General features: G+C 41.8%; 1 protein-coding gene and 1 non-coding gene across 2 annotated transcripts; one reads left to right on the top strand and one right to left on the bottom strand.

Annotated features, from left to right (window-relative positions):
• Positions 1 to 7,697: 7,697 nt before the first annotated feature.
• On the bottom strand, positions 7,698 to 7,769 carry TRNAD-GUC (transfer RNA aspartic acid (anticodon GUC)). The gene has a single exon. It is a non-coding gene; the product is annotated as a tRNA-Asp (tRNA).
• Positions 7,770 to 7,979: 210 nt separating this feature from the next.
• LTA4H (leukotriene A4 hydrolase) lies at positions 7,980 to 20,990 on the top strand. Its single transcript, XM_072333277.1, has 19 exons — positions 7,980 to 8,214; positions 8,609 to 8,739; positions 10,414 to 10,534; positions 11,094 to 11,162; positions 11,582 to 11,686; positions 12,377 to 12,429; positions 13,181 to 13,253; positions 13,556 to 13,696; positions 13,864 to 13,887; positions 14,870 to 14,940; positions 15,051 to 15,162; positions 16,254 to 16,398; positions 16,482 to 16,585; positions 16,867 to 16,937; positions 17,713 to 17,767; positions 18,143 to 18,238; positions 18,781 to 18,863; positions 20,072 to 20,176; positions 20,476 to 20,990. Exons 1-19 carry the CDS (start codon positions 8,062 to 8,064, stop codon positions 20,594 to 20,596), a joined length of 1,833 nt encoding a protein of 610 aa, XP_072189378.1. The 5' UTR covers positions 7,980 to 8,061; the 3' UTR covers positions 20,597 to 20,990.
• The last annotated feature ends 2,453 nt before the right edge of the window (positions 20,991 to 23,443 follow it).

Here is a 23,443-nt window from a genome sequence, read left to right as displayed (position 1 = left end):
ACTGCTGACTGTTTGCTCCCCTGGATTGCAGAGGGTATGGGTGCAGGAAAGGCTATCTGCTAGCCATGACACTCCCCAGATCCCTTGGCTCCTTTAAAGGTACGGAGGGGACACCAGCTCCCTTGGCCACTCCGGAGCGCCTGAAACCAGATCCTGGCACACAGATGGGCTGCCTGGGACTTCAGCCAGAAACGTGCAGAAGGCAGGAACATACAAGTCAAATGTATCTGTGTATGTCTTCTGAAGAGGTCTCTCAAACTTAGTATTTCCCCTTAGCAAGTCCACCTGAGCCAAGTGACAGGAGCTCCTGCCAAAAGGAGCCATCTACCCTTCTTCTTCAGTCCAAGCCATGCACTGCCTGCCCAGGTGTCCTGGTAAGGGCAGGAGTTCCACCAGTTACAAGCCGTATTTCCTAACATGCTTGAGAGCTTTCCTTACTTCCATGCTTTTCTTGTACAGCCGAAATTTTCAGCTCTGATCTCTTGAGCTTTCTTGAATCTTTCTCTCTGCTAAAGATGGTCCCAGACAACTCAGTAAATACCTTCCTTTAGGTCGTGTGCTGAAGACAATGAAAAATCTTCTTAATCAGCCTTCAGCCATCTGAACTTAACCAGTCTGACGTATTAATGATTCAGCCTAAGGTTTTCCCTTGAGTGAGGGATGTATCCCGCCTATGTCGGCAGGGAAGCCAAAGGGGAGAGGGTGAAAGGTCTACAGTTCATAGCCCCAAATAGCTCTGCACAAACACTCTCAAGTCCTTTCTTCTGGGTTCATGGTCTTTTCCTGGGAAGTCATACTTCACAATGTGGATGCTACTACTGTACTACAGGTATCTTAATGGACCAATCTCGCTTTGCCGAGGTTATGAATAGTGAGCCAATACTTCTGCTAGAAGCACCACAGCTATGGAAAGCTGGATGGATGATGTGCTCCATGGGTTCTTAGAGAAGAGACTGCCACATGAAGAGCAGGCTTAATCATGTTGCGTGTTATGCAACAAGCTGGGGAACAGACAGGAAGCACTCCTGCCATGCAAAAACAACTGGGAGAAAAATATGGAAGTTGCTTTTAGTGTTGTGAAATTATATGTCTATGTCTGTGGTCATTGCCTCCAGTTGTTTTTAGGTATGGGGCATCCCCATTCCAGACAGAGAGGGAAGTTTGCTGGCACATCTATTTAGGGAGTCTATGATAAGAATGCTGTGCAGGCTATGGTGGTGTTCCTGCCATGAAGCTGAGAGCTTGGAGGAGAAGGAATAGCAGGGATGCCTAATGAAGAGCATTGAGGAGAGCAGTTCATCATGGCTAAGTAAAACTGTGAGACTTGTTAACCTAATATAAATATATATATATGTATAAATGCCTAAATAAGGAGAGGCAAAGGCACACCTTGGAAGAAACATATTTAAAGTACTCCACAGAGAAGTGATGGAAGACTCACCATTCAGTGATTCTGAAGAAAGACCTTCCCCTTGTCTCTTTTGACTAATCTTTGGTTTTCCTTCTCTAACAAAGTACCGTGTAATTAAATCTCTTACACTGCTTACTGTGGAAACTACGGACAATACTCAATACGGAAATAACTCAATTTTCACAGCTCGGCCTCTAGAAATTGAAGCCAATGTTGCTGCCAGGCAAAGCTTAACACAAGGGTCACAGGGACAATTTCTGATCTGAAAGTTTAATTCTTCTGTGCCAGACAGAAAGTCTTTGAAATTCGGAGGGACTGGTTACACCACATGCACAAGTACAGTAATATAAACATTGCTGTGATGCAACATCTAAGTCTTCAGATCACACTCAAAGTCTACTCATAAGAGGGGACGGAAGCATAAAATCAAATGGTTTATAAAAATTTCCATTACTTGGTGCTGTGTTAATAGGAGAATTCTGCAGAAAATCTGAATGCAGTAAACCAGGAAGAAGTAAGCAAGCCCTCAGCAATGTCATAAAGATATGAGGTACGGAGAGATACTGTCAGACTGACCAGAAAGAAGAAAGCATGTGATTATATTTTCCTTCCAAAACCCTAATGGAGGCTTTTGCTATTTAGTAAATATTTCTTCTCTGCTCTACTTTTGAGTAAAGGCATCTGTGGATGAGATGGAAAGACTTCTTTTTGTTTGCCAAAGCCTATGGGTAATGTGGTACTTTCTTGCACAGTTACTTAGTTTCTGCTTTTGTTCATGCTCTGGTTTGCATTTCTGCTCTGATATTGGATGTAAGGGACAAATACCTAGATACTTACATACAAAAGAACTGTACATCTTACAGAGGAATCAAAAAGGCTCAAAGAAGCAAATTCAGGCAAAAAGGACGGGCAGCAAATCCAACCTAGCAATCTATAGATGTGGACCACTGACCTGACAATAAGATCAAGAGCCTAGTTACTGCACTTTACACTGAAGACAACGCTTCACACAGGAGCAGGAGGAGATTGGCTTATTTCTGTGCATGTTGGTGGGAGCCAGCATCAGATCCAGGCACAATTAAATATCACTCCTACCCCTAAAACAACACCTTGAGTTTATCCAGAGGTCAGTTTGTATCGATGTCCAGGGGAAAGCTCACTTAATGCCAAACCCTATAAAAACAGACACAAAACCACCTCTTGGAAAACTCCAGATACTAAATAACAGAAATAAAAACCCCTTTTGTGATCATGGAGTTTATTCTACAAGAAGATGTGGCCACCCTCAGCAAGTTTGCTGATGATACGAAGCTGGAAGGATTGGCTGACACACCTGAAGACTGTGCTGCCATTCAGCAAGACCTGGACAGGCTGGAGAGCTGGGCAGTAAGAGACCAGATGAGGTTTAACAAAAGCAAATGTAGAGTCTTGCACCTAGGAAGGAATAATTGCATGCACCAGTACAGGCTGGGGGAAGACCTGCTGGAGAGGAGCTCTGCTGAGAGGGACCTGGGTGTCCTGGTGGAAAACGGGTTGGCCATGAGCCAGCAGTGTGCCCTTGTAGCCAAAAAGGCCAATGGGCATACTGAGGTGCATTAAAAAGAGAGTGGCCAGCAGGTTGACGGAGGTGATCCTCCCCCTCTACTCTGCCTTGGTGAGGCCTCATCTGGAATATTGTGTCCAGTTCTGGGCTCCCCAGTACAAAAAAGACAGGGATCTCTTGGAGAGAGTCCAGCGGAGGGCCACAAAGATGGTGAAGGGCCTGGAGCATCTCCTTATGAGGATGCGGATGAAGGATGCGGAGGCTCCTTCTCTGGAGATATTCAAGACCCACCTGGATGCCTACCTGTGTGACCTGGTGTAGGGAACCTGCTTTGGCAGGGGGGTTGGACTCCATGATCTCTGGAGATCCCTTCCAACCCCTACAATTCTGTGATTCTGTATTGTAGGGGGGTCATCATCACAGCTGCTTTCAGTTAACAGCTGGCTGGCCGTGAGATGGAAGAGCTTCAGCAGGAGGCTGAGATAAGCTTGTTGCAGAGTCTGTATGAGTCTGTGAAGATAGCATCTGGGTTCTCTTCAAGCAAAGCACTCTCAGACATGCTTTGTGTTAAATACATATACCATCCCTTTTGTTTCAGTGGAGATTCTCTGATATTTAAGATTTAGCATGAGCTTGTTTCCTTTGTACCTCAAGGCACAGAAAGAGTACAATCACTCAGAAGCAGATGCTTTAAAATGAACAACAGGAGGGATTATGAAGCCAATAACAGCTATAGATTTATTGAAAACATAGGCAGTTTCTTCACATCCAACAGTTCCATCTGTCCATTAACTTAAGGTGTGTGTGCACTACGGTTCTCAGATGGAGAAGGTTGCTGCCACCACCACCAGTAAGTGTGAATAACATGGCTGGAAAGAGAAAATGTTGCCATCCAGGAGATTTCAAAACCTTTTTCAAGGAAAATATTTGAAAAGCAAACAGAAAAATGCTGAGCAGGCTCAAATTAAGAACAGATAATTGTGCATCATATGGATTTTTGCTGGGAACTATCCTTTCCTGATCACAGCTCAGTGACACACTGAGGATGCCAAACTGTACACAGCCAAATAACGCCTGAAGAAGAAAATAAACTTCACACCTCGAGTGGGTAAAAATGAATTGTGTGTTGAAATGTCCAAATGACAATTTTAAAGTGAGTTACCTAATAGTACATAAAGTGAGTTACCTAATGGTACATACCACAATTCTGGGTTAATGTCTTCAAATATGCATCATGATTTTTAGATGTTTAAGTTCCGAAATAACCGAGTCCACTCTATGGTACCTCAGGCAGAGCATCCAAAAGCTGAAGTTCCTCATCCTGGTGGTGTCGGCTGTGTGCATGTCTAGCAACATGGGAGGTTCTTAAAAAAGAATGTGCAAAAGTGTTTAACAATTAGAAGGAAAAAAAAAATAGGAAGTGAAAAAAATTACAAAACAGATTCCTTCTGTGTGAAAGGAAGGATGAGGGAAATTATGCTTAACAGCCCATCTGAAATGTGGAAATAGAGCTGTATGAAATGGTTGGGTGAAGGCTTCTGTGGTGACAGCGGGTCTGAGAAACACTCTTTCTCAGGAAAAGAAAGAAAAATCCAGCAGAAATAAAATAGGCCTTGTAGGCCTTCTGAAGCTGCTCAAAAATAAATGCAAGATAAACTGCTAATAAAACATTGCTTTAAAATATTTTGCACCTGACCCAGGATCCACTCTTGTCCATTCATGTAGAAAAATTATAAAGTGCTCTGCAAACCATTATGCTGGAATAGTAATAACTCAATACATTAGGAGCTACTGGAGAAAAAGTGGATAATTAATTTACCTATGTTATAAGCTAACATGGAAAGAGGCCAGGCTAGTCTGGAGGGGTCATAAAACTTCAGTGTGCATTGGGATTGAATGCCTGGTGTTGGCCTGGGTGGTTTTTGATTGGTGGGTATGGCTGCACTGCGCCTGGCTTTGATTAGTGCTGCTGCACTGATCTGAACAGGGCTGCAGCAACATGCACCACCTGGAGATTCAGACCTGGAAAATGTACATGAAAGGGCTCAATCACCCTCTCCTCAGCAGCACATTGTGCTTGCAGACCCCACATCATGCTCCGTGGCAGCTGGCTGCTCCTGGAGTCTTGGGACGCCCTGCTGCTACTGTCACCAATGGGTGCAGCTGCACAGTTCCACGTGAGGCAAGCAGAGATGGTGGCAGTGCCTATGGACCAGCTGTTGTCCTTATGCAGATGTTTTCCCAGGAGCAGATCCAGAGCTGGCCCTATCATAGGGCTGGTGGGGGGCAGACAGGGCACTCTGTGCTCAAGGAGGCTGCGGTGCCCATTAGACTTTAAAAATACTGAATTTTACAGCCTCAGAGCAGCCTTTTCACTGCACATCTTGTAATATTACGAGGGGGTAGAGTGCCCCTCAAATATGCCTATTGTTCTGCAGTTGCTACAGAATAAACTCCTGCCTTTCATGGCATTTTCTTCACCCCTTCTGCCCTTGTGATTATAAACCATTTTTGGAACCAAAAGAAATAAAAGCCAAATAATCTTATAAAAAACAGCAAGCCATTATTTCATAGGTTACTTGTTTCTTGCTATAAATGTAGTGACACATATGAAGAAATAAAGGACAACCACAACCCTCTGACCATTGCAAAACTCAGAAGTTTTGGAAACAACAGACAAACCTTTCCTGACTGACACTCATACAACACAGTGCAACAGTACCCAATGTGGTGCACGTCTTCCTGGGTCTGTTCCTTCTGTCAGTCCTTCAGAGCATGTATTGAAATGGTTTTTACTCTGCTTTAACCAATCTCCCTTTATTGATTAGGTTCTTTCTGAGTGACAAAGCAATGAGAATGTTTCTGTCAGCTCATTATGCTTACACATCTCCTAGAACAACTGCCAGAGCTTATTTTCAGCTAGGCTTAAAACATGAACTTATCGCTCTCATTTAAAAGGATTAGAAGGTGCTTTCTTGGAGTAACCAACAATATAAAACTCCCTAGTTCTCACGAACCCATGTTTCCTCATTACTAATAACACAAAGCAGTTTCCAACATTTGCAAACAACTTGTTTTGCTTTCCAAAAGCCTTTTTGACAACGGTTAACTGAGAAGTCTGGCAGAGTTAAGCACACATACAAGGCACGTATTTAGACAAGCACGCGGATACAATACACTCAGAGTTCCAAGCTCCCAGGGTTTCAGCGTGCTTCAAGGAGGTATTCCAACGAGCTGCAGCTGGGGCTGAAGCTGCCCAGGCACTGCTGTGCCACCATGCTGCACCATCCATCAGCAAGGTGCAAGGTTTGCTACCTAGCATGCTCATGTCTTGCTGGTTTGGCCAAGCTTTCCCCACAGCCATGAGACCAACACTGGCTCTCACTAAATGTTTGGTAAGGTGAAAATGGGCCAACCTCGTGAAACCCTGCAAAGTGCCCTTCCTTTTACCTTTGCCCATGCAGCAAGGAGATTGGCATTCCAGCTGCACTTACACAGCAGCTTGTCTCTTGTCTAGCTTTGCACGTGTCCTGTGTAATGTGAACACAGGAACCCCGACTAAGCAGGTCTGGAAGTGCTTGCAAGATTTTCTTCTGCCTGCAGAGCACTGTCAGCATATTTCTGTCCAGAAGGAATTGCTTTTCTAATCCGTTATCGCTTTATGACAGCTGAAATTGCCTAACTTGATGCCAACATAACATGAGCTACTAAATGTTCTTAGATCTTATTTTATGGTCCATTCTCAGCTTTGAAACAAACAGATAAGCATTGTCTTTCTGCTTGCAATGACATATGTGTGGATTTTAATAAAGGGAAGCAGGCATGGAAGAATATTCAGATGTTGCAAAACAAAGACCAGTTTTTGTTCCTTCTGCAATACACGCAAGCAATAGGCCTGCTGAGATCCCTCTTCCTCTCCTGCTGGGTTTATCTCGGTCGGTCTGCATGGATCCTCTAGAGCAGGTTTGTACATAGCTCCTGTGTGCCTGCAGAAGATGCTCCTCTCAAGGCTGCAACCAGCTGAGGCTGTGAGGTGATCCAGTAGGCCCATAGCCTTCACCTTGCTGTGCACCACAGTTTGGGGGTTACGCTCTGCAGCCTGCATTTCACACCCGTGGTTTCTGCAATGTCTTCCCAGGAGCAATCACCCTGCATTGCCAAACCTTGTGTCAGAACAAATCTTCACGCTTACCACATTTGTGGCCAAAAAGCAGACTCGCTGTTCATATGCAGTAGGTCAATAATCACACACTCAGGAGAGGCGTTGCTTATTTATCTCATGTTTGCAGAAGCCTGGGTGCTTGGTGGTTTCCCACAGATCTATCTGCACTGTACCTGTACACAAAACTTGCACAGTTAGTAATTTTCCGAGCCTACCCTCTTTACTGTTAATTAGTCATTTACATTCAACTATAACACTGCTGACTCTATATTTGTATGCGTGCTCGGGGGAAGTGTAATAATAAGCAAAAGCTGTTTTGAGCTGTTTAAATATGAAAGTACATTCACAGATGCTAGTTCAGATAAGCAGCTGAGCAGGCTGCACTGCAAACCACGCGGGCCATCCAGTCCTGCAAGAGGTGAGCAGAGAGGACTGTGAGACTTTCCTTCTGTACATATCTGTTTCCCGAAATTGGGGTGCCGTTTCTGGGGCGGGCAGTTATTTTTGCTGCAGCCATAGCCTTCATTTCACAGAGAATTGCTTTGTCACAGAGAAAGGGGGAAAAAAAAAAACTTTTGTACCTCCCCGTCGGGGAATCGAACCCCGGTCTCCCGCGTGACAGGCGGGGATACTTACCACTATACTAACGAGGAACTGTACAGTGAGTGCACTCGCAGACAGCGTTACATCCCTTCCCCAGGCGCCGTGCCTTGCTCCCATTGGTTCAGCTGCTTTTCCGGGCGTACTTCGCCCTCTTCCCTCCTTCTCCCGCAATGCACCATGGAAACTGTGGTTCTCCAACGCTGCTGCCCGACTCTCCCCCCGCAGCGCAGAACCACGCTTCCCAGAGCCCCGCGCGCCGCCCTGCCGTCGCCCTGTCTGGGCGGGGCTGTGACGGCGGCATGGACCGCCACCGCCGCTCGGGGCGCAGAGCTGGTGTGAGCCATGGCGGCGTCGGACCCCAGTTCTTTCGCGTCGCCGTCCTGCTGCCTCACGCGCCACCTCCACCTGCGCTGCCGCGTGGACTTCGGCGCGCACGCGCTGCGGGGCACGGCGGCTTTCAGCGTGCGCGCCGAGCGGGATGCGCTGCGTTGCCTGGTAACGGCGGGAGCCACCACCGCCGCGCTGCGGGAGGGCACGGCTGGAGGGGGGGGCGGCGGGAGCGGGGCGGGGGCCGAGCTCAGCTTTACGGCTCTTTCCCGAGCTTTTGACTATGCCCGCTACTTTCGCGGGTAAAGCAATCAAAAGTGCGAGCCTCGTGAGCTTTATATATATACATATATATATATGTATAAACAAAGCGAGGTTTGGGTCTCCTGGGATTTGTATACTCGGTTTCCTGTCCTCAGCTTCCCGTTCCCAACGTGGTCGCTTTGCCTCCCTGTTTCCACCTGAGAAACGTGAACGCTTCCCTCTAAAGGCAGACTGGTGTTGAAGGTACAAAGGTACGAGGAAGGCCGTGCCGCTCCTTAAGATATTCACTTCCTTCCAGGTCTTGGATACGAAAGACCTCCAGATATTTAAAGTGACTGCAAACGGACAGGATGCCAAGTTTGCCTTTGGAGAAAAGCACAGCTTCAAGGGGACCCCCCTGGAAATCACGCTCCCCTTCGAGATGAGGAGGTAGGCCCTGTGCCCGCGTGTTCAGATGGTTTCCAGAACACGCTGCTTTTCTGCTCGTGGGGTCTTTGGGTAAAGCTTTCAGAAGGACGTGTCAGAGCGGTGCGTTTATTTGCTGTGTGATCTCGTAGGTGAGTTTCATATTTGGCCTTGAGTAGAAAGGCAAACCTTTCTGTTTCTGGATGTGGGAATCTGTACCCATATCCAGGGTTTCAAGTAATGGGATGGTATGGAGTGTTTCAGTGCTTCTCCTCTGCAGGACTCCTCCATGCTCAGCTGTCTGCACTCTGGCTGAGTTGCTGCAAGGATGGAGCCTGCCAAAATACAGGCTCTGTTTTCCTTTCCTTTATGCAAGGACTGACCCCGTGTTACCACAGGACTGCAGATTATAGCTGGGATTAGATAGGAATATGTTCTCAAATATGAAAAGCTTTATATGTGTTACCTAGCCCAAGTACCCTGAAAAGAGGGGCTTGTAACTGTGATCTACTTCTTCTAAGTAGCGTGACATAAAAAGCCATTGCCAAATTGATACGTTTGTAGCAGTTTGCTGTGTCGTTACCACTTGGTATCACCTCACCTGCTAGAGCCCAAAGCTGTGGCTTATGGAGAGGTCCTCTTGTTTGAATTAAATTGTCCAGTGAATTGTTTCTTATTGTCTCATATTCAAAACTGCTTCCCGTCTCTATGAACTCACCTTTGATTTGTAGTATTGTGGAAGAAAAAGGAATATGCCATAAGGCATCTGTCCCTTCTGGGGGAATGCTCACGAGTCAATGTCAGACTGAAAGAATAAAGTCCTTGAACAAAGAGGTGACAGCAGAGACATGGGAAGTTCATAGGGAATTGTTTCTTATGTCTGACTTCCAGCTTTTTGTTTTTTATTGTAGCAACAAGAAAGTTTCAAACAGAGACTAAGCTTGGTTGTGAGCATTTATATTCTTGTGTTAGACACAGTCATCCCTGGCAATCAAAATAAAGTGGTGATAGGAAAGTGAAGAGTTACAACTGAAAGCCTGACTGTTCAGCAAGCATATGTGCCTTATGATAATACAGGTTGCTTTTTCTTTTGCTCTCAAGTATGTACTTTGGAATGCTGGTTATAAATTAGATATGTGTACCCAGTCAGCTCACCTAGTATCCAACAGCTCTGATTAGCGGGATTTTGTGCTGAGTTAGGTTTGATTTGTTAATTCCAGAGAGCAGTTTGTATAGCCTGCAACTTTCAGGTAACCCATGCAAGTACTTCTGTGTGCAGCGATTACTAACTATGACAAGTTTCTTCTTGAGGCTTGCTTTTGCAGAATGTTCAACTCTTTTGTTATTATGGCACGTATGTTCTTATATAGACCTTCTATGCTTTTTTGTTTGCTTACTGCATTGAGTTTTTTTATATTTACGTGCACAGCATTATGTAACTTTGGGGAAACGAAAAACTTAGCTGGTTTAAGGAGCCTAAAGAAAAAGTCTTTGTTCTCCACAAACTATAGAAAAGGAGAATTGAAATAAAACAAATGACTTTCACTGTCATAATTGAAAAGGGGTAGTTGTTTGTTCTTATCGTTCTCAGTGCTTCTGAGACAGCGTGGCTGACTCTCTTGCTGAAAGCTTTGTAGAGGAGTTTCAGAAGCGATTGCAAGTCATGTCAAAACTGTCTGACTGTTCTTTATTGTACAGGGGACAAGAAGCCATTATCGAAATTTCCTTTGAAAGCTCTCCAAAGTCTTCAGCTCTCCAGTGGTTTACCCCAGAGCAAACTTCTGGAAAGAAACACCCATTTCTCTTCAGCCAGTGCCAGGTCGAGTTGCCTTAGTTTTTGTTATGTATTCCTGTAATTCCCTCAGTTTCTGAGCAGGGAAGTAGATCCAATAGGGGAAAGTACAGCAGCCTATAACTGCGCGTGTCAAAGGCTGTAAACAAAAACACTGCAGTCAGCGTATTGCTGGGATTTTATTATATGTTTGTGATTTAGTAAGTTCAGAACTCCTTTACTTTCTCTATCATTCTTGTTGAAAAACACCCAGTCTGTGACTGTGAATGGTGGGGCTGGAAGGGACCCCTGGATGTCAGCTGGTCCAAGCCTTGTGTTCAGACAAGAACACGCAGAACAGCTTGCCCCAGTCCTTTGTAACCAACACATGTGGTTATGATGTTTTACCTACTGTTATTTCCTTAAAAAATCCTTAATTATGTGAACTACTGTAAGCTACAAATGACCAAGTATTGGTTATGGTTAATTAATTTTCTGCAAAAGCTTTATTGATTTTCTATTATAATATATTAATTTGATTTATTCCCAGTCCTTTGTGCAGGAAAAATGGTTTCATTTTAGCTGATTTTTTTTTTCTTTCCTCCAGGCTAATCATTGCAGAGCCATCCTTCCTTGCCAAGACACACCTGCTGTGAAACTAACATACTATGCTGAGGTAGGTGAACCTAAGGCACGTATCTAAATAAAGACAAACACTACAGTGTGTGATTTTTATTTGCTTATTTATGGTGGCTGCCAAAAAAAAAAAATCAATGGCCTGAAATGGCTTTCCTGTATGCCTTAAGTAATGTGGTACATAGCTGGGGTACCTTTGCAGCGCTGGTTGTTTTAAAGAAGCAAGAAGGGAGATGTGCATTGTGATGATCAGTAGTGAAAAGAAAGTGAAACTCTGAATGCTTGTTGAAGATCATCCTTTTGGTTAAATCAGTATTGCCAGCCCCTGAGGCGGCATTTTCTATTTGAGGGGGAGATTTTCCAATTGGACATATCTGGGCTATTCTCTTGCTGCTTTGAGTATACTATATAACACTGTATGCCAACTGAGTTCCTCACAGTCTCAATGCCTTCTTTCAGGTATCTGTTCCCAAGGAGCTGGTGGCTCTTATGAGTGCCCATCGTGACGGAGAGATGCCTGACCCAGAGGACAGCAGTCGGAAGATTTACCGATTCAGTCAGAATGTAAGTACTACAGGCTAGTAGAGGGGTGCCTGAGGTCTTATTGCTCTTATGGAAAGCATCTCCAACAATTAAAGGTTGATGTTCTATTACATAGTGCAGCTAATTCAATGATTCCACTGTTCCTAACATGGCAGCCTCAATTTATTCTCCTGGCTTTTTTGTTCTCACAGCCTTTTAGGCTGCAGTCCTGGTGTCTGTGGGATCTCTTGGTGAGCCTAGTTCATATTGCTCAACAGGCTGGAAAAAAAATTAAGCAAAGAGAATGTAAGAAGCTGATCTGGATAATGAGGGTCTGAGTAAGTGCACAGAGGTGTAGGGACTTAAGTGGCTGGAGAGAGGAGAGTGGAACCTCTGAACTGCAGCAACTGTTGGACTGATTTGGCTGCTATGTGAAATCTGAGAGAGGAAAACAAATAGTTACCTCATCTGTGAGCTCTTCAGTACGTTGTTGTACCTCCTATGCAGAGGAACAAATAACACTGAAGTAGTTTAAGGCTAATAAAATGTTGGCAGTTTTCTGAATGATTGTCTCTAAGTAATTCTATTTTAAAGCCTTACGTATTTAACAGTGTTTATCCTGGTGCAATGGATGAGGGAGGGTTGTAGCATCCTCTTTGTTTTACTTTGATTGAGTCAATGATGTTGACAGCTCCCATTAAATAAGGTAATTCTTTTAATGTTCTCCTTTAGGTTCCCATACCTTCCTACTTAATCGCTTTAGTGGTTGGAGATTTAGAAAGCAGGTGAGTGAATCTGCACACAGTATAAGTATTAATAATGGGTAAGAAAAAATATTAACAGGTTTTATTTTTGTTGTTGTTATTTTTGTGAGTTTTTCTTTGGTCACTTGATTAAATTTCTAGTTTTTAGAAGTCTTAGAGGGCCTATGAGTAAGCAAACTTTCTCTTCATCCTGGAACTGAATTTCATTGTTCTTCAGTACTGCACCTTATTGAATTTATTTATTATTTACTTCCTTCTGAAGTCACAGAATCAGACCATATGTATCTTAATTCACTCTTGCATCACTTTTCTATTCAGTATACTTTTGCATTTAGGTCAACTGTGAAGGTTTTAGAGCTGATTGGAGCACTAAGGGCTCCTTTTAGCTCAAGGAAAAGTGTATTTTTCCCTCTGGTAACAAATAAGATGTACAAAAGGCAGAAAATGAAGGCTTCATCCTCTTTGCTTATCTGTGCAAGAGTGTGTTAATCAAGCCAGTAATAATGCCTGTATATTAGGGCTTTGCAGCATTTTTGGTATCTGTAAATGCATCCCCTATTTGTTTGTCCTGAATAGTAGATTACTGTGGTTTGCTTTGTTTTCTAAAGCCTATTCTAGTGTCACTTTATTGTTGGAGAGAAAAAGGAGAGGGAGATTGTGTAATGAGTTTCTTTAACATCATCTCAAGCACATTAAATGTGTTTTCTGAGTTGGCTTCCCATAGAATATTCTCCAGTTCACAGTGTCTTACTGACATTTTCTCTTCCAACAGGAAGGTTGGTCCAAGGACACTGGTGTGGGCTGAAAAGGAGCTGGTGGATAAATCAGCCTATGAATTTGCTGAGGTATGTAATTAACAAAAACGTTTCCTAAACTAATTGTATTACATAGTCCTGAAAAAGGAACAGGATGTGGCTTAGAGATTTGTTCACCTGTAGCCTTGCTCTCCCTTTTTCCCACCCCAAAAATGCTGCTGTTCTAGTGTAACACAGAACTACTACGAAACATAATTATTGCTGCACAGTGTTTTCTTGTTTTGCATGTGGGACATACCAGGTGAGAGAGAATGCAGTGTGGGGTCAGTAGCTTATAACTTCTCTAGTGTTTGTAGTCAGAAGTCTTAGTCTAATGTGAATTCTTCTTTCAGACTGAAGCTATGCTGCAAACAGCTGAAGACTTGGTGGGACCTTATGTATGGGGACAGTATGATTTGTTAGTCCTACCACCTTCTTTTCCTTATGGCGGTATGGAGAATCCTTGCCTTACTTTTGTAACTCCAACCTTACTGGTAAGTGTAACACTGTTAAAAGTCAGCCTTTCCTTAGAGTTTACTCGTCAATCACATGATGGGGGTTTATTTGCAGGCTGTATTAATCCTTTGTCCAGAAAGATTTGTCTGGTATGTTTTGAGTTTTACCTGAAATGACAGTTGCCTTTTTTTTTCTTCTTTTGTAGGCAGGTGATCGATCTCTGTCAAATGTAAGTGCAAAATAAGTTCATGTCTTCAGTTAGATTATTGCTTGAATTGCATCTTAGCATTGTAACGAATGTCCAAAAACTTAGTCTCTTGTTCATCCAGAGAATTAAAAGCTAACACAGTGATTCAAAAAGTCTTATGCCATGTGTTTTAGTTCTAAATAAATTCTAAATGACCATTTTGCATAATGAACAGATGAAAACAACTTAGTACATAGGGAACCAATGTCAGCTACTCAGTAGCTTTCTTTTTCCTGTCCTGTATTATACAGGAACATGTATATGTTTTAAACGTATGTATGTTTAAAACTCACAACCAAATTGCTTTCTTCTAAATTGTATGTAGGGAACTTCTTCGATATATCTGCTTCTATGAGTCAGAACTTGCCTTGTGTATTGACTTACTTGTAAAGTGAAAATAAGGAGTACAAGTTGAATAAATTCTAGTTTTGTCCAGTAATTTGAATACTCTGGAAGCTGTTTTATCTCATAAGTCTCACTACTGGACTGATACAGTGCTTTAAAAAATGAAGATGACTCCTTATACGATAGTTGTCCCAAGAGCACTGAAATATTAGACATGGGTGCTTTTTAATGTATCCTTATCCTTCTAGGGGTCAACTGTTTTCTTCTCGTTTGCTGCTTTAGAACAAACCAGCCCTGCAGCAGTCAAACGAATGTGAGGAAGTAATGTTAGTCCATTACTTGACATGCATCCAGTGTTCTGTAATTTGATTTCACAAACAAGTGCCTGCACAGTCTATGATTTGCAAGCTACAAATCCAAAATTATTTCTGATGAAGGTTTGATTGCATAGGGTGTGTCCTCCAGATGATGTTTAAATAGGAAAGCTTACAGATCTGTGACTATCTGTTGGTCTTGGGAACGTAGTGCAGTAATCCTGCTAGGATTTTTCCTTTCCCTTTGGATTTCATTGTTTTCAAGAGAGTCTAGATGGTAACTCTGTCTTTGTTTTCTGTTCTAGGTTATTGCTCATGAAATCTCTCACAGTTGGACAGGAAACTTGGTAACAAACAAAACATGGGAGCATTTCTGGTAGGTATGATGTTCAGTACAGTGCAAAACATGTATTTAAAGTCTGCAAAGAGAATAGTGACATTTCTTTTGTCATCCTAGCAGTGCTGACATTATCAGTATGTTTCCAGGCTGAATGAGGGACATACTGTATATCTGGAACGCAGGATTGGTGGTCGGTTGTTTGGTGAGCAGTTCAGGCACTTCAAAGCCTTAGGAGGTTGGAGGGAACTGCAGAATACGGTAAATATCTTCAAGGTTTTGTTAACTTTGTCTAGGTGTACACCTACATAGATTGCTCTGAAAGTAGGATGATGAAACTACAAGAGATACCATAAGCACAATAATGCTATTGGATAGACCAAATTCTCGGCTAGAAAACACTGTTTTTCAACATAGTCACCACCATTAGCTGTGCATTTTTGGCATCAAGAAACAAGAGCTTGCATGATGCATTCTTAAAAATCTGGTAGAACTGACCCACTGTCACTACTGCTGAAATGCATCACCCACTGCCTTGCTGTGCTCACATCCACTGTTTGGTCTCCATGCACCTTTGCTTCACGTGCACTTCTGTCAGATGTCATTTTGTCAGACTGCCCCTTTGCTGCCATCTGTCTCACAGCAATAAGGTGTAACAAAATGTTGGCAGGAAGGTTCAACCTCTACTGCCACGCCACCATCAACACAGCCTACTGGGTCCCATCACTAAATTATGTCCCTTAGAACCTCAAGCTTATCTGTAGGCATCACCATCAGTATCACCAGTGCCAAATGCAAATACATGATTTTTCTTTTTTTTTCTCCTGTTTACTGAATTAAACTTGAAAATATTGCAAATCAAGCACTGTCTAGGAAGGTTAGATTAGGTAGCATAGGTAAACTTCAGTTTTCAGTCTTCCAGTCTCTGTCAACATATCTGCCTCTCACTCTGTTTGGTAATGCAGTTTACTTCTTTTATTATGTTTCCACATTGTTGGGTTTTGTGGGGTTTTTTTATCTGTTATGCTACCTGTTTGAAACAAGTAGTTTGTTAATAAATGGATAAATAATCCCTAGGTTCTCATGATTACAACATGTATGACAGTAATTTACTTAGGAATAATAGGAGCATGAAGTAATTGATCCTAAAGTCTTTTTGTTTGTGTGGTTGGACATTCGTAGAGCAAATTGAGGAAAAAGAAGTTCAATAAACTGCACAGATTCAAAACTTAAGAAAAAGAATGAGGCGGTGATTTGGAATGAGGCTGTCTCTATTTTGGATGGATGATACCTTTATGAATAGGATTAGCAGTGATTTTTTTCAAGAGTATCTTTCTATATCTTTGTTGCAGATAAATGTGCTTGGAGGTGAAAATCCTATCGGTAACCTTGTCCCCAATCTGAATGAAGTAGATCCTGATGTTGCCTATTCATCTGTTCCATATGAGAAAGGCTTTGCTTTGCTTTTTTACCTTGAACAACTTCTTGGAGGACCAGGTAAGCTTGAGTTAGACTTCATATATAATTCTTTTCCGTGTTAATTTTGAACACTGAAATGGTTGTTTCTTTTTAACTATTAGATATCTTCATTGGCTTCCTGAAGGCTTATATTCAGCAGTTTGCTTATAAGAGCATAGTAACTGATGACTGGAAGACGTTCTTGTACTCCTACTTCAAGGATAAGGTTGGGTAGTATTTAAAACCTTTTGATTATGTGAAGCTATGACACAACTCGGGAATTACTTTTTTATCTCAAGATCTTAATGTTACACGGTCTGCAATCTTACAAAGATGGGTTTGCATTTTGATGTTTGTGGATTGGTTTGCTTTCTGGAAGTATTCTGTTTCTGGAATGTTTTGCATGGTAGTTGGAGGTACTTAAAAGAAACTGTAGCTGGTTTCATAGGGTACGCTCTTCTCTAGAAACGACTCTTGAAATTCACTAAGAACTTGTGTGGTTTGTAGGTAGATATTCTTGATAAAGTTGACTGGAACTCTTGGCTGCATGCTCCAGGAATGCCACCCGTGAAACCTACGTAAGCTACATTTTGTTACAGTGTGTCTATTCCTTCCTTAGCTCTTGGTGTTCCAAATGATAACAAAGCAGTTTGTGAGCAGGGTGAAAGTCTTCCCACAAATGCTTTATTAGAAAATAGACTTGTGCTATGTCAAAACCGATACGTGTTTTATATAGGAGGGAAAAGTGTTATTAAAATTTCCTTATTGTTTTTATGCTGGTGGAAATTCGTTTTGCTTTGAAAGTTGCCAGGGAAGGTATCTTTTTCTTTTATTTTTTTATTGGCAATTTGCTACAACATTCTCTTTTCTTGTCCATGGTGTAACATACGAATAATAAAGCATCATATGCTCAGATACTGATCATTTTAGGAGTGTGAGGATCAATAAATATTGTCACTTATGCATAGAACACTTATAACTGAAGCAAAAATACATCTTATGATAACAGAAAGTTTGTAAACTGTATGCCAATACTGAATTGGAGCCTACAATGAAGATATATAGTAATTCCTAATAGTAATTCCTAATAGTAATTCCTAATAGTAATTCCTAATAGTAATTCCTAATAGTAATTCCTAATAGTAATTCCTAATAGTAATTCCTAATAGTAATTCCTAATAGTAATTCCTAATAGTAATTCCTAATAGTAATTCCTAATAGTAATTCCTAATAGTAATTCCTAATAGTAATTCCTAATAGTAATTCCTAATAGTAATTCCTAAACATCTTGCAAAAACACTGCAGAAACGTCTTGTTTCCTAGGTGTGATCCTTTCCTTATAATCTTTGACAGGTATGATATGACATTAACAAATGCCTGTGTTGCCTTGAGCCAGAGATGGATCAAAGTGAGTAGTTAAAGAATTTAACTGAGGTCTCGGTATGTTGAAATAGTGTGTGTGTGTTTGTTTGTTTTACAGAGTGAACCATTCTTCTTTTCCAGCCTGGGTAGTTCTATGACTCTATGATTCTCTTCTGAAATCTGTTTCCTGCTTAGAAAGATTGTGTTTTATGATGATAGTGTTGCTGCCAGGGGTTTTGCGTGATGTTCATTGTGGAGTTGGTGGATTTGCTGTGGCTCCTGTATGTAAAGTGCAGCACATTTTTAATAAGGCATGCAGCCAGCAATATGTGACATGTATATGCAGATGTTCAGACAGAAAGTTACGCCTGTTTATGTTTAGGAATATCTATTAGAAACTTAAGAAATTGTTTGCTTTTAGGCAAAAGAGAGTGATCTGGGTTCCTTCAGCTCGGCAGACCTGAAGGGAATATCATCTCATCAGTTAATTGAGTTCCTGGCACTGTTGCTCCTGGAGGTAAATGCATGCCTGAAGAATACTGATTCTGGAGTCACTGAAGCAGTCACAGAGGCCCAGATGTTCTTTGGAATTAAATTGTCCATCTTTTTTTCTTAAGTCATGCTACAATAACCTACTCTTGCTGTGTGTAGTCACTAAAACATTCAGCCATGCTCCCCTGATTATGTTTGGTTCTCCAGCTGAGTTGGGAATGTATGGACTATTTTGGACCAAAAGATAAAAAGAATATTAGAAGTTGCTTGAATTTGTTCTGTTATTGAAGTTTGTGACCTGCAAATAAGCTATAAAAGCTGTTAATGAAAGAGGATGAATGTTCTTCAAGATTTGATGGGGCTAGTAGTTCTGAATGTGGGAATTTGCTCATGATTACTCATTGTACCTTCCCTATTGCTCTGAAAAGGTGAAAGGAACAGATTGGTCAGCTAAAGTTTTTAAATCCCATGTAACTTCAGTCCTCCAGAATGATATTGTTTAGTTTTGAAGTATGTGGTTTGGGGTGTGCTCCTGCCTTATTCTGACTATGTAATTGCCTTTTTTAGGCTCCCCTTCCATTGTCACATGTCAAACGAATGCAGCAAGTGTATGACTTCAATGCTATCGGCAATTCTGAAATACGATTCAGGTTTGTTCTATTACGGATACTTTTTCTAGCCTTAGATGCTTTCATAAAACAAATTACCCTGCTTCATAAATCGTTTGAGCCATACTGCTTCATTAAACTGATGCGGTTGTTTGTACATTTTGTATGTGTTTGTGTAAACATGCTTACTTAAGTGGTATTGTTACTTACGAGTTGGGTAAACATAGTCTAGTAGAGCAAGAAGAACTGAGCAGTGTGATAGCTGTGCCTCATTCTCATTTGTCAGGGTAGCAAAGAACCTGATGACCTTTTTATTTATTTTAGGGGTGGTGCTGAACAATCCAATCACAAGACTCTCTGTGATTCTGAGATGCTTAAAACAGCTTTTCAGTATTCAGTCAGGAACAGATCTTGTAGACTGGCCTAATGAGTTCTAGGTCTTCTGCTGATGTGACAGAAAGTTTTCCAAATTACACTGAGAAAAACCCATGCTGGCACATCTTAACGCCTGCTATTACAGAGCTTTTATCTCTTAAAATAAGTGTAGATATCAAGGGAAGTATCTAAACAGGTAGGAGAGGCTTTAGCTGTGTGTCTCAATTCTTACTTCTTCTACGTGATATCTACACATTGTTAAAATAGGTCACTGGTCTTTGCCAAATGTATTTTTGAGGTCATCATCTTTTTCAGATATCATGATGACTCACGTATTTTGCCACTGTTATGTACTGGATACATTTGCAGTAGTGATGGCTATTCTACCTTAGCTCTAACTTGGAGGTCGTTGTTCCTTATTATTAAGAAAACTAATTATTTTCAAGCATACGGTATTTCTCTTGTTTCTTGCAATATCATTTTCCCATACTTAAGACAAGTACATGCCAGCTTTGTGAGGCTTTGCTTGCAGGTTTTGTATTTTAGTTTTAGATTATTTTCCTAACTAGGTGGCATGTGACAAGTGCTATGAAATTCAGCTCAGGGTGATGCAAGCGGATGCTACAGTAATATAGTAGAAATATGTCGCCTCAGGGAAAACCAGCAGATATTTTGGAGAAACTTTGAAGCATTTATTTAATATAATGTAGAAAAATCCACTTTTGTAAGATGCCTTTCAGACACCAAATATCTTCTATTGAAATTATGCCGGAATTCCATTCCCATGAGCTCTACTGCTTGGGGCATTTACAGGAGCAGTATCACAAACTGGCTAACTACAGCAAATGAAAGTTTCATTTGTTTATTTGTTCCAGATGGCTGCGTCTCTGCATCCAGTCCAGTTGGGAAGAAGCAATTCCTCTGGCTCTAAAAATGGCAACAGAGCAGGGCAGGATGAAGTTTACTCGACCCTTGTTCAGGTAGGAGTTTATCTCCATGTTGTGGGAGCTCGCGCTGCTGGCATTTTTAGTGTAGCAGAATAAGTAATTCTAGATATTGTGTATGCATTATGTTATGAGTTATAGCGATAGAGCACAGAATTTTCTATATGCTGCAAACCAGATTATCTTTGCAGTCACTTTCCACTTTCTGGCTTTTTTTGTTTCGTGCGAGTTTAGTCTTCCGGTATGTCCCTAAATGTGAAAAGTAAAACGTGGAGGGAAATTTCCATTGTACTGTTGTTCAGGCTTTTTTCATGTGTTTTTTTTTCTTTTCATAGGGATCTTTACAAGTTTGACAAGTCTCGAGATCTTGCTGTCAAAACGTTCCTGGAGCATAGAGCCTGTATGCACCCAGTGACAGCAATGCTTGTGGGCAGAGACTTGAAGCAGGATCAGTGACAAACTTTGATTCCTTTGGGGTTTTCTTACTGCTGAAACAAGACTGATTTTACAAACTGTTTGTATGCATGCTTGATTATGCCGTAAAATGTTCTGCTGCTTTTGGTACTAATTTAGCTCCAAATGAACTTCTAGATCAAATTTAGTACTTTCTATTTTGCACTTCCCTGTAATACTGCAAAAATCACTGAATCTTTGGAACTAGGAGAAGGGTTTCCTTGCAAGCAATGGGTAGAAGACAACAAAGTGTTCTAAGATGTAGCCATCTGTCTGTCATGGAACTTAAAAACCTGGGAAGAGTGTGGCTCTTTGTGCACAGCTTTCTTTTTCATAGCCGTATGCAATTAGAACTTCGAGTACCTGACAACCGGAAAATAAATCTTTCTATTGCTCACTTGTCTGTGTATTGATCCTTATCAAAATAGTAGTTTTCTTATTTACTGGAAGCTGACAAACACTGTTGCAGTTTTCAAGAAATATGATAAGACAACCTTGTTAATTACGGGCCTGTCAGTCTCACTTGGGTTCCTGGCGGAATTTGGGAGATTATTCTGGGAGTTGTGGAAAATAGCAGACAGTGCAGTCATTGGTCAACAGTCAGCATGAGGGAAAAGTCTTATTTAATGAGCTTAATCTCCTTTTAGGACATGGTTACCCACCCAGTTGACCAAGGGAAGCCAATTGATGTGATCTTCTTGCATTTCAGCAAATGACTTGGTAAAGTCTCACGCAGTATTCTGGGCAAAACATCCAGCGCACAGCTAGACAAAAATGTAATGCAGTGAGTGAATGTTGGGCTCAAAGGGTTCCCGTAAATGGAATTACATCAGGTTGGTGACCAGACTAGTGAAGTTTTGCAGGGCTCCATTTTAGAGATGGTACTTCAATGTTTTGGTCAGTGACTTGGATGCAGGACTTGGAACTATACTAAGTACATTTTTGAAAGACACTGGACTGGGAGGAGCTGCTGACTCCCTTCAGCACAGAGAGATCTTGACGAGTGAGAAGGTTAGGAAATCATCAGTAACACAAGAAGTTTAACAAGAGTGAATGCCAGGTTCTGCATTTGGAATGAGGCAACCCAGACTGTACGTGCAGAGTGGGAGAGGCTGGGGAACAGCCCCGTGCTGGTGTGGGGTTCTGGTTGACACCAAGTTGAATATGAACCAGCAGCATGCCCTGGCACCCCAGAGGGCCAACCATACCCTGGGGTGTACCAGCACTGGCACCTGGCTGAGGGAAGGTATTGCTCCGCTCTGCTTTGTAGCCTCATCTCAAGCACTGGGTGCACGTTTGGGTGTCACAGTGTAAGAAGGGCATAAAGATATTAAAGAGTGACCAAAGGAGGAGTGTGAGGATGGTGAAGGGTCTAAGGGCAAGATGAGGAGTAGCTGAGGTCCTTTGGTTTTTCAGCCCAATTTGATTTTGCATGGTCCTGTGTGGAGCCAGCAGTTAAACTTGTGGTCCCCACCAACTGGGGATGTTCTTTGATTCTGTGATACTTTTAGGACTTCTAGTTCCTGAATGGTTTTGAATTTGTTTAATACTTCCATTTTACAAACAGTTCTGGCTGTGACCACTCTATGCTAATATAACAATTTAGAGGTAGAAAAGGCTAAAAACAGGAAGAGGACTGGCTGTGTTTCTTCCTGTTATTTTACCCCTAATTGTCAGTTGATGTGAAGCCGTTGTGAATACTGCCATCTATGGGTTACTTTTTGAAGTGAAGGTGAGAAGAGCTTTTCCTGGAAATGATCAGTTACGATAATTTTAATCCCTAGACATAGAGATGACCCCATATCAAGGAGTAACAGAGAGCAGGAAAATGCTACTCTAAAGGAGAAAGAAAACTGAACATAAATCACGGTGAATGGTTGCATTTAGAATGGAAATGGAGACTCGTTCAATTTATTTCTCGTCTGAGTTTTAATTAGTATAGACTTTCAAGTAGATGAATCTCACCAGGAAATTCATCTTTTCCTGTTAGCAGCTCTAACATAAATCAAGGCCTGAATGCATCTTGTTAGATTTTACTAAATCAAGGTCTTTTGGGTTCTTCCATTTCTATCTAATCTACATAAGTCTGCTAACTGAAATGAGCTTAACTTCTTACTTAATGTTCTGTCAGACACCTTTTAACAACATCATTGAAGTACTGGCTTTTTTGGAACCAAAATAGCATTAAACGAATAGCAAAGAAACTGCCTAAACTGTTGAGGCTTTCCTGCATTAAGGACTTAGTGAGACATTCAGTTCTTTTGTTGCTACCCACTGGAAGGACTGAAAGGAATTTTTCTCTGTTTCAGATTCCACTGTTCCTTCCACTCACTCCAAAATGTAATCAGTCTCCTGTGACAGCTGTGCCTGAATGAATAGCTGTCTTCTCAGAAAAGGTTTGGATAGAAAGAGCGGATATCTGGTACTAATTCAAGCTATTCCATTGCAGTGAAGCCATTTACTTTCATTGCTTTTCATGTCAGGATAACTTTTTTGGTCATAAGAGTCCATATCCTCCATCCTCCACGTGCCTTTTTAGGAGGAAGTTTTTCACACAGAGGGTGGTGACACACTGGAGACTGTGGATGTCCCATTCATGGAGGCCTTCAAGGCCAGGCTGGATGTGGCTCTGGACAGTCTGGTCTGGTGGTTGGCGGCCCTGCATACGGCAGGGGGTTGAAACTGGATGGTCACTGTGGACCTTTTCAACCCACGCCATTCTATGATTGTATGATATCCTGTGTAGTGATTTAGCAGTTAGCAGTTCATACTGCCACCTGATCTTGACTTCTTGCTGCCAGAGCTAGGAAAAAGGCAGTGGCAGATATGGCTTTCAGTATTGTCCTGCTT

Source organism: Excalfactoria chinensis, chromosome 1 (assembly GCF_039878825.1).
Source record: "Excalfactoria chinensis isolate bCotChi1 chromosome 1, bCotChi1.hap2, whole genome shotgun sequence".
Taxonomy (NCBI): domain Eukaryota; kingdom Metazoa; phylum Chordata; class Aves; order Galliformes; family Phasianidae; genus Excalfactoria; species Excalfactoria chinensis.
The sequence above is the reverse complement of the archived record's forward strand: the minus strand, read 5'-3'. Positions and strand labels throughout refer to the sequence as shown.

Excerpts from the sequence above, each read along its gene's own strand:
- LTA4H (XM_072333277.1), top strand. The coding sequence starts at position 8,062 with ATGGCGGCGTCGGACCCCAGTTCTTTCGCGTCGCCGTCCTGCTGCCTC. Across the intron at positions 11,163-11,581 it reads AACTAACATACTATGCTGAG|GTATCTGTTCCCAAGGAGCT; the intron begins GTAGGTGAACCT and ends GCCTTCTTTCAG. Across the intron at positions 16,399-16,481 it reads ACAACTTCTTGGAGGACCAG|ATATCTTCATTGGCTTCCTG; the intron begins GTAAGCTTGAGT and ends TTTAACTATTAG.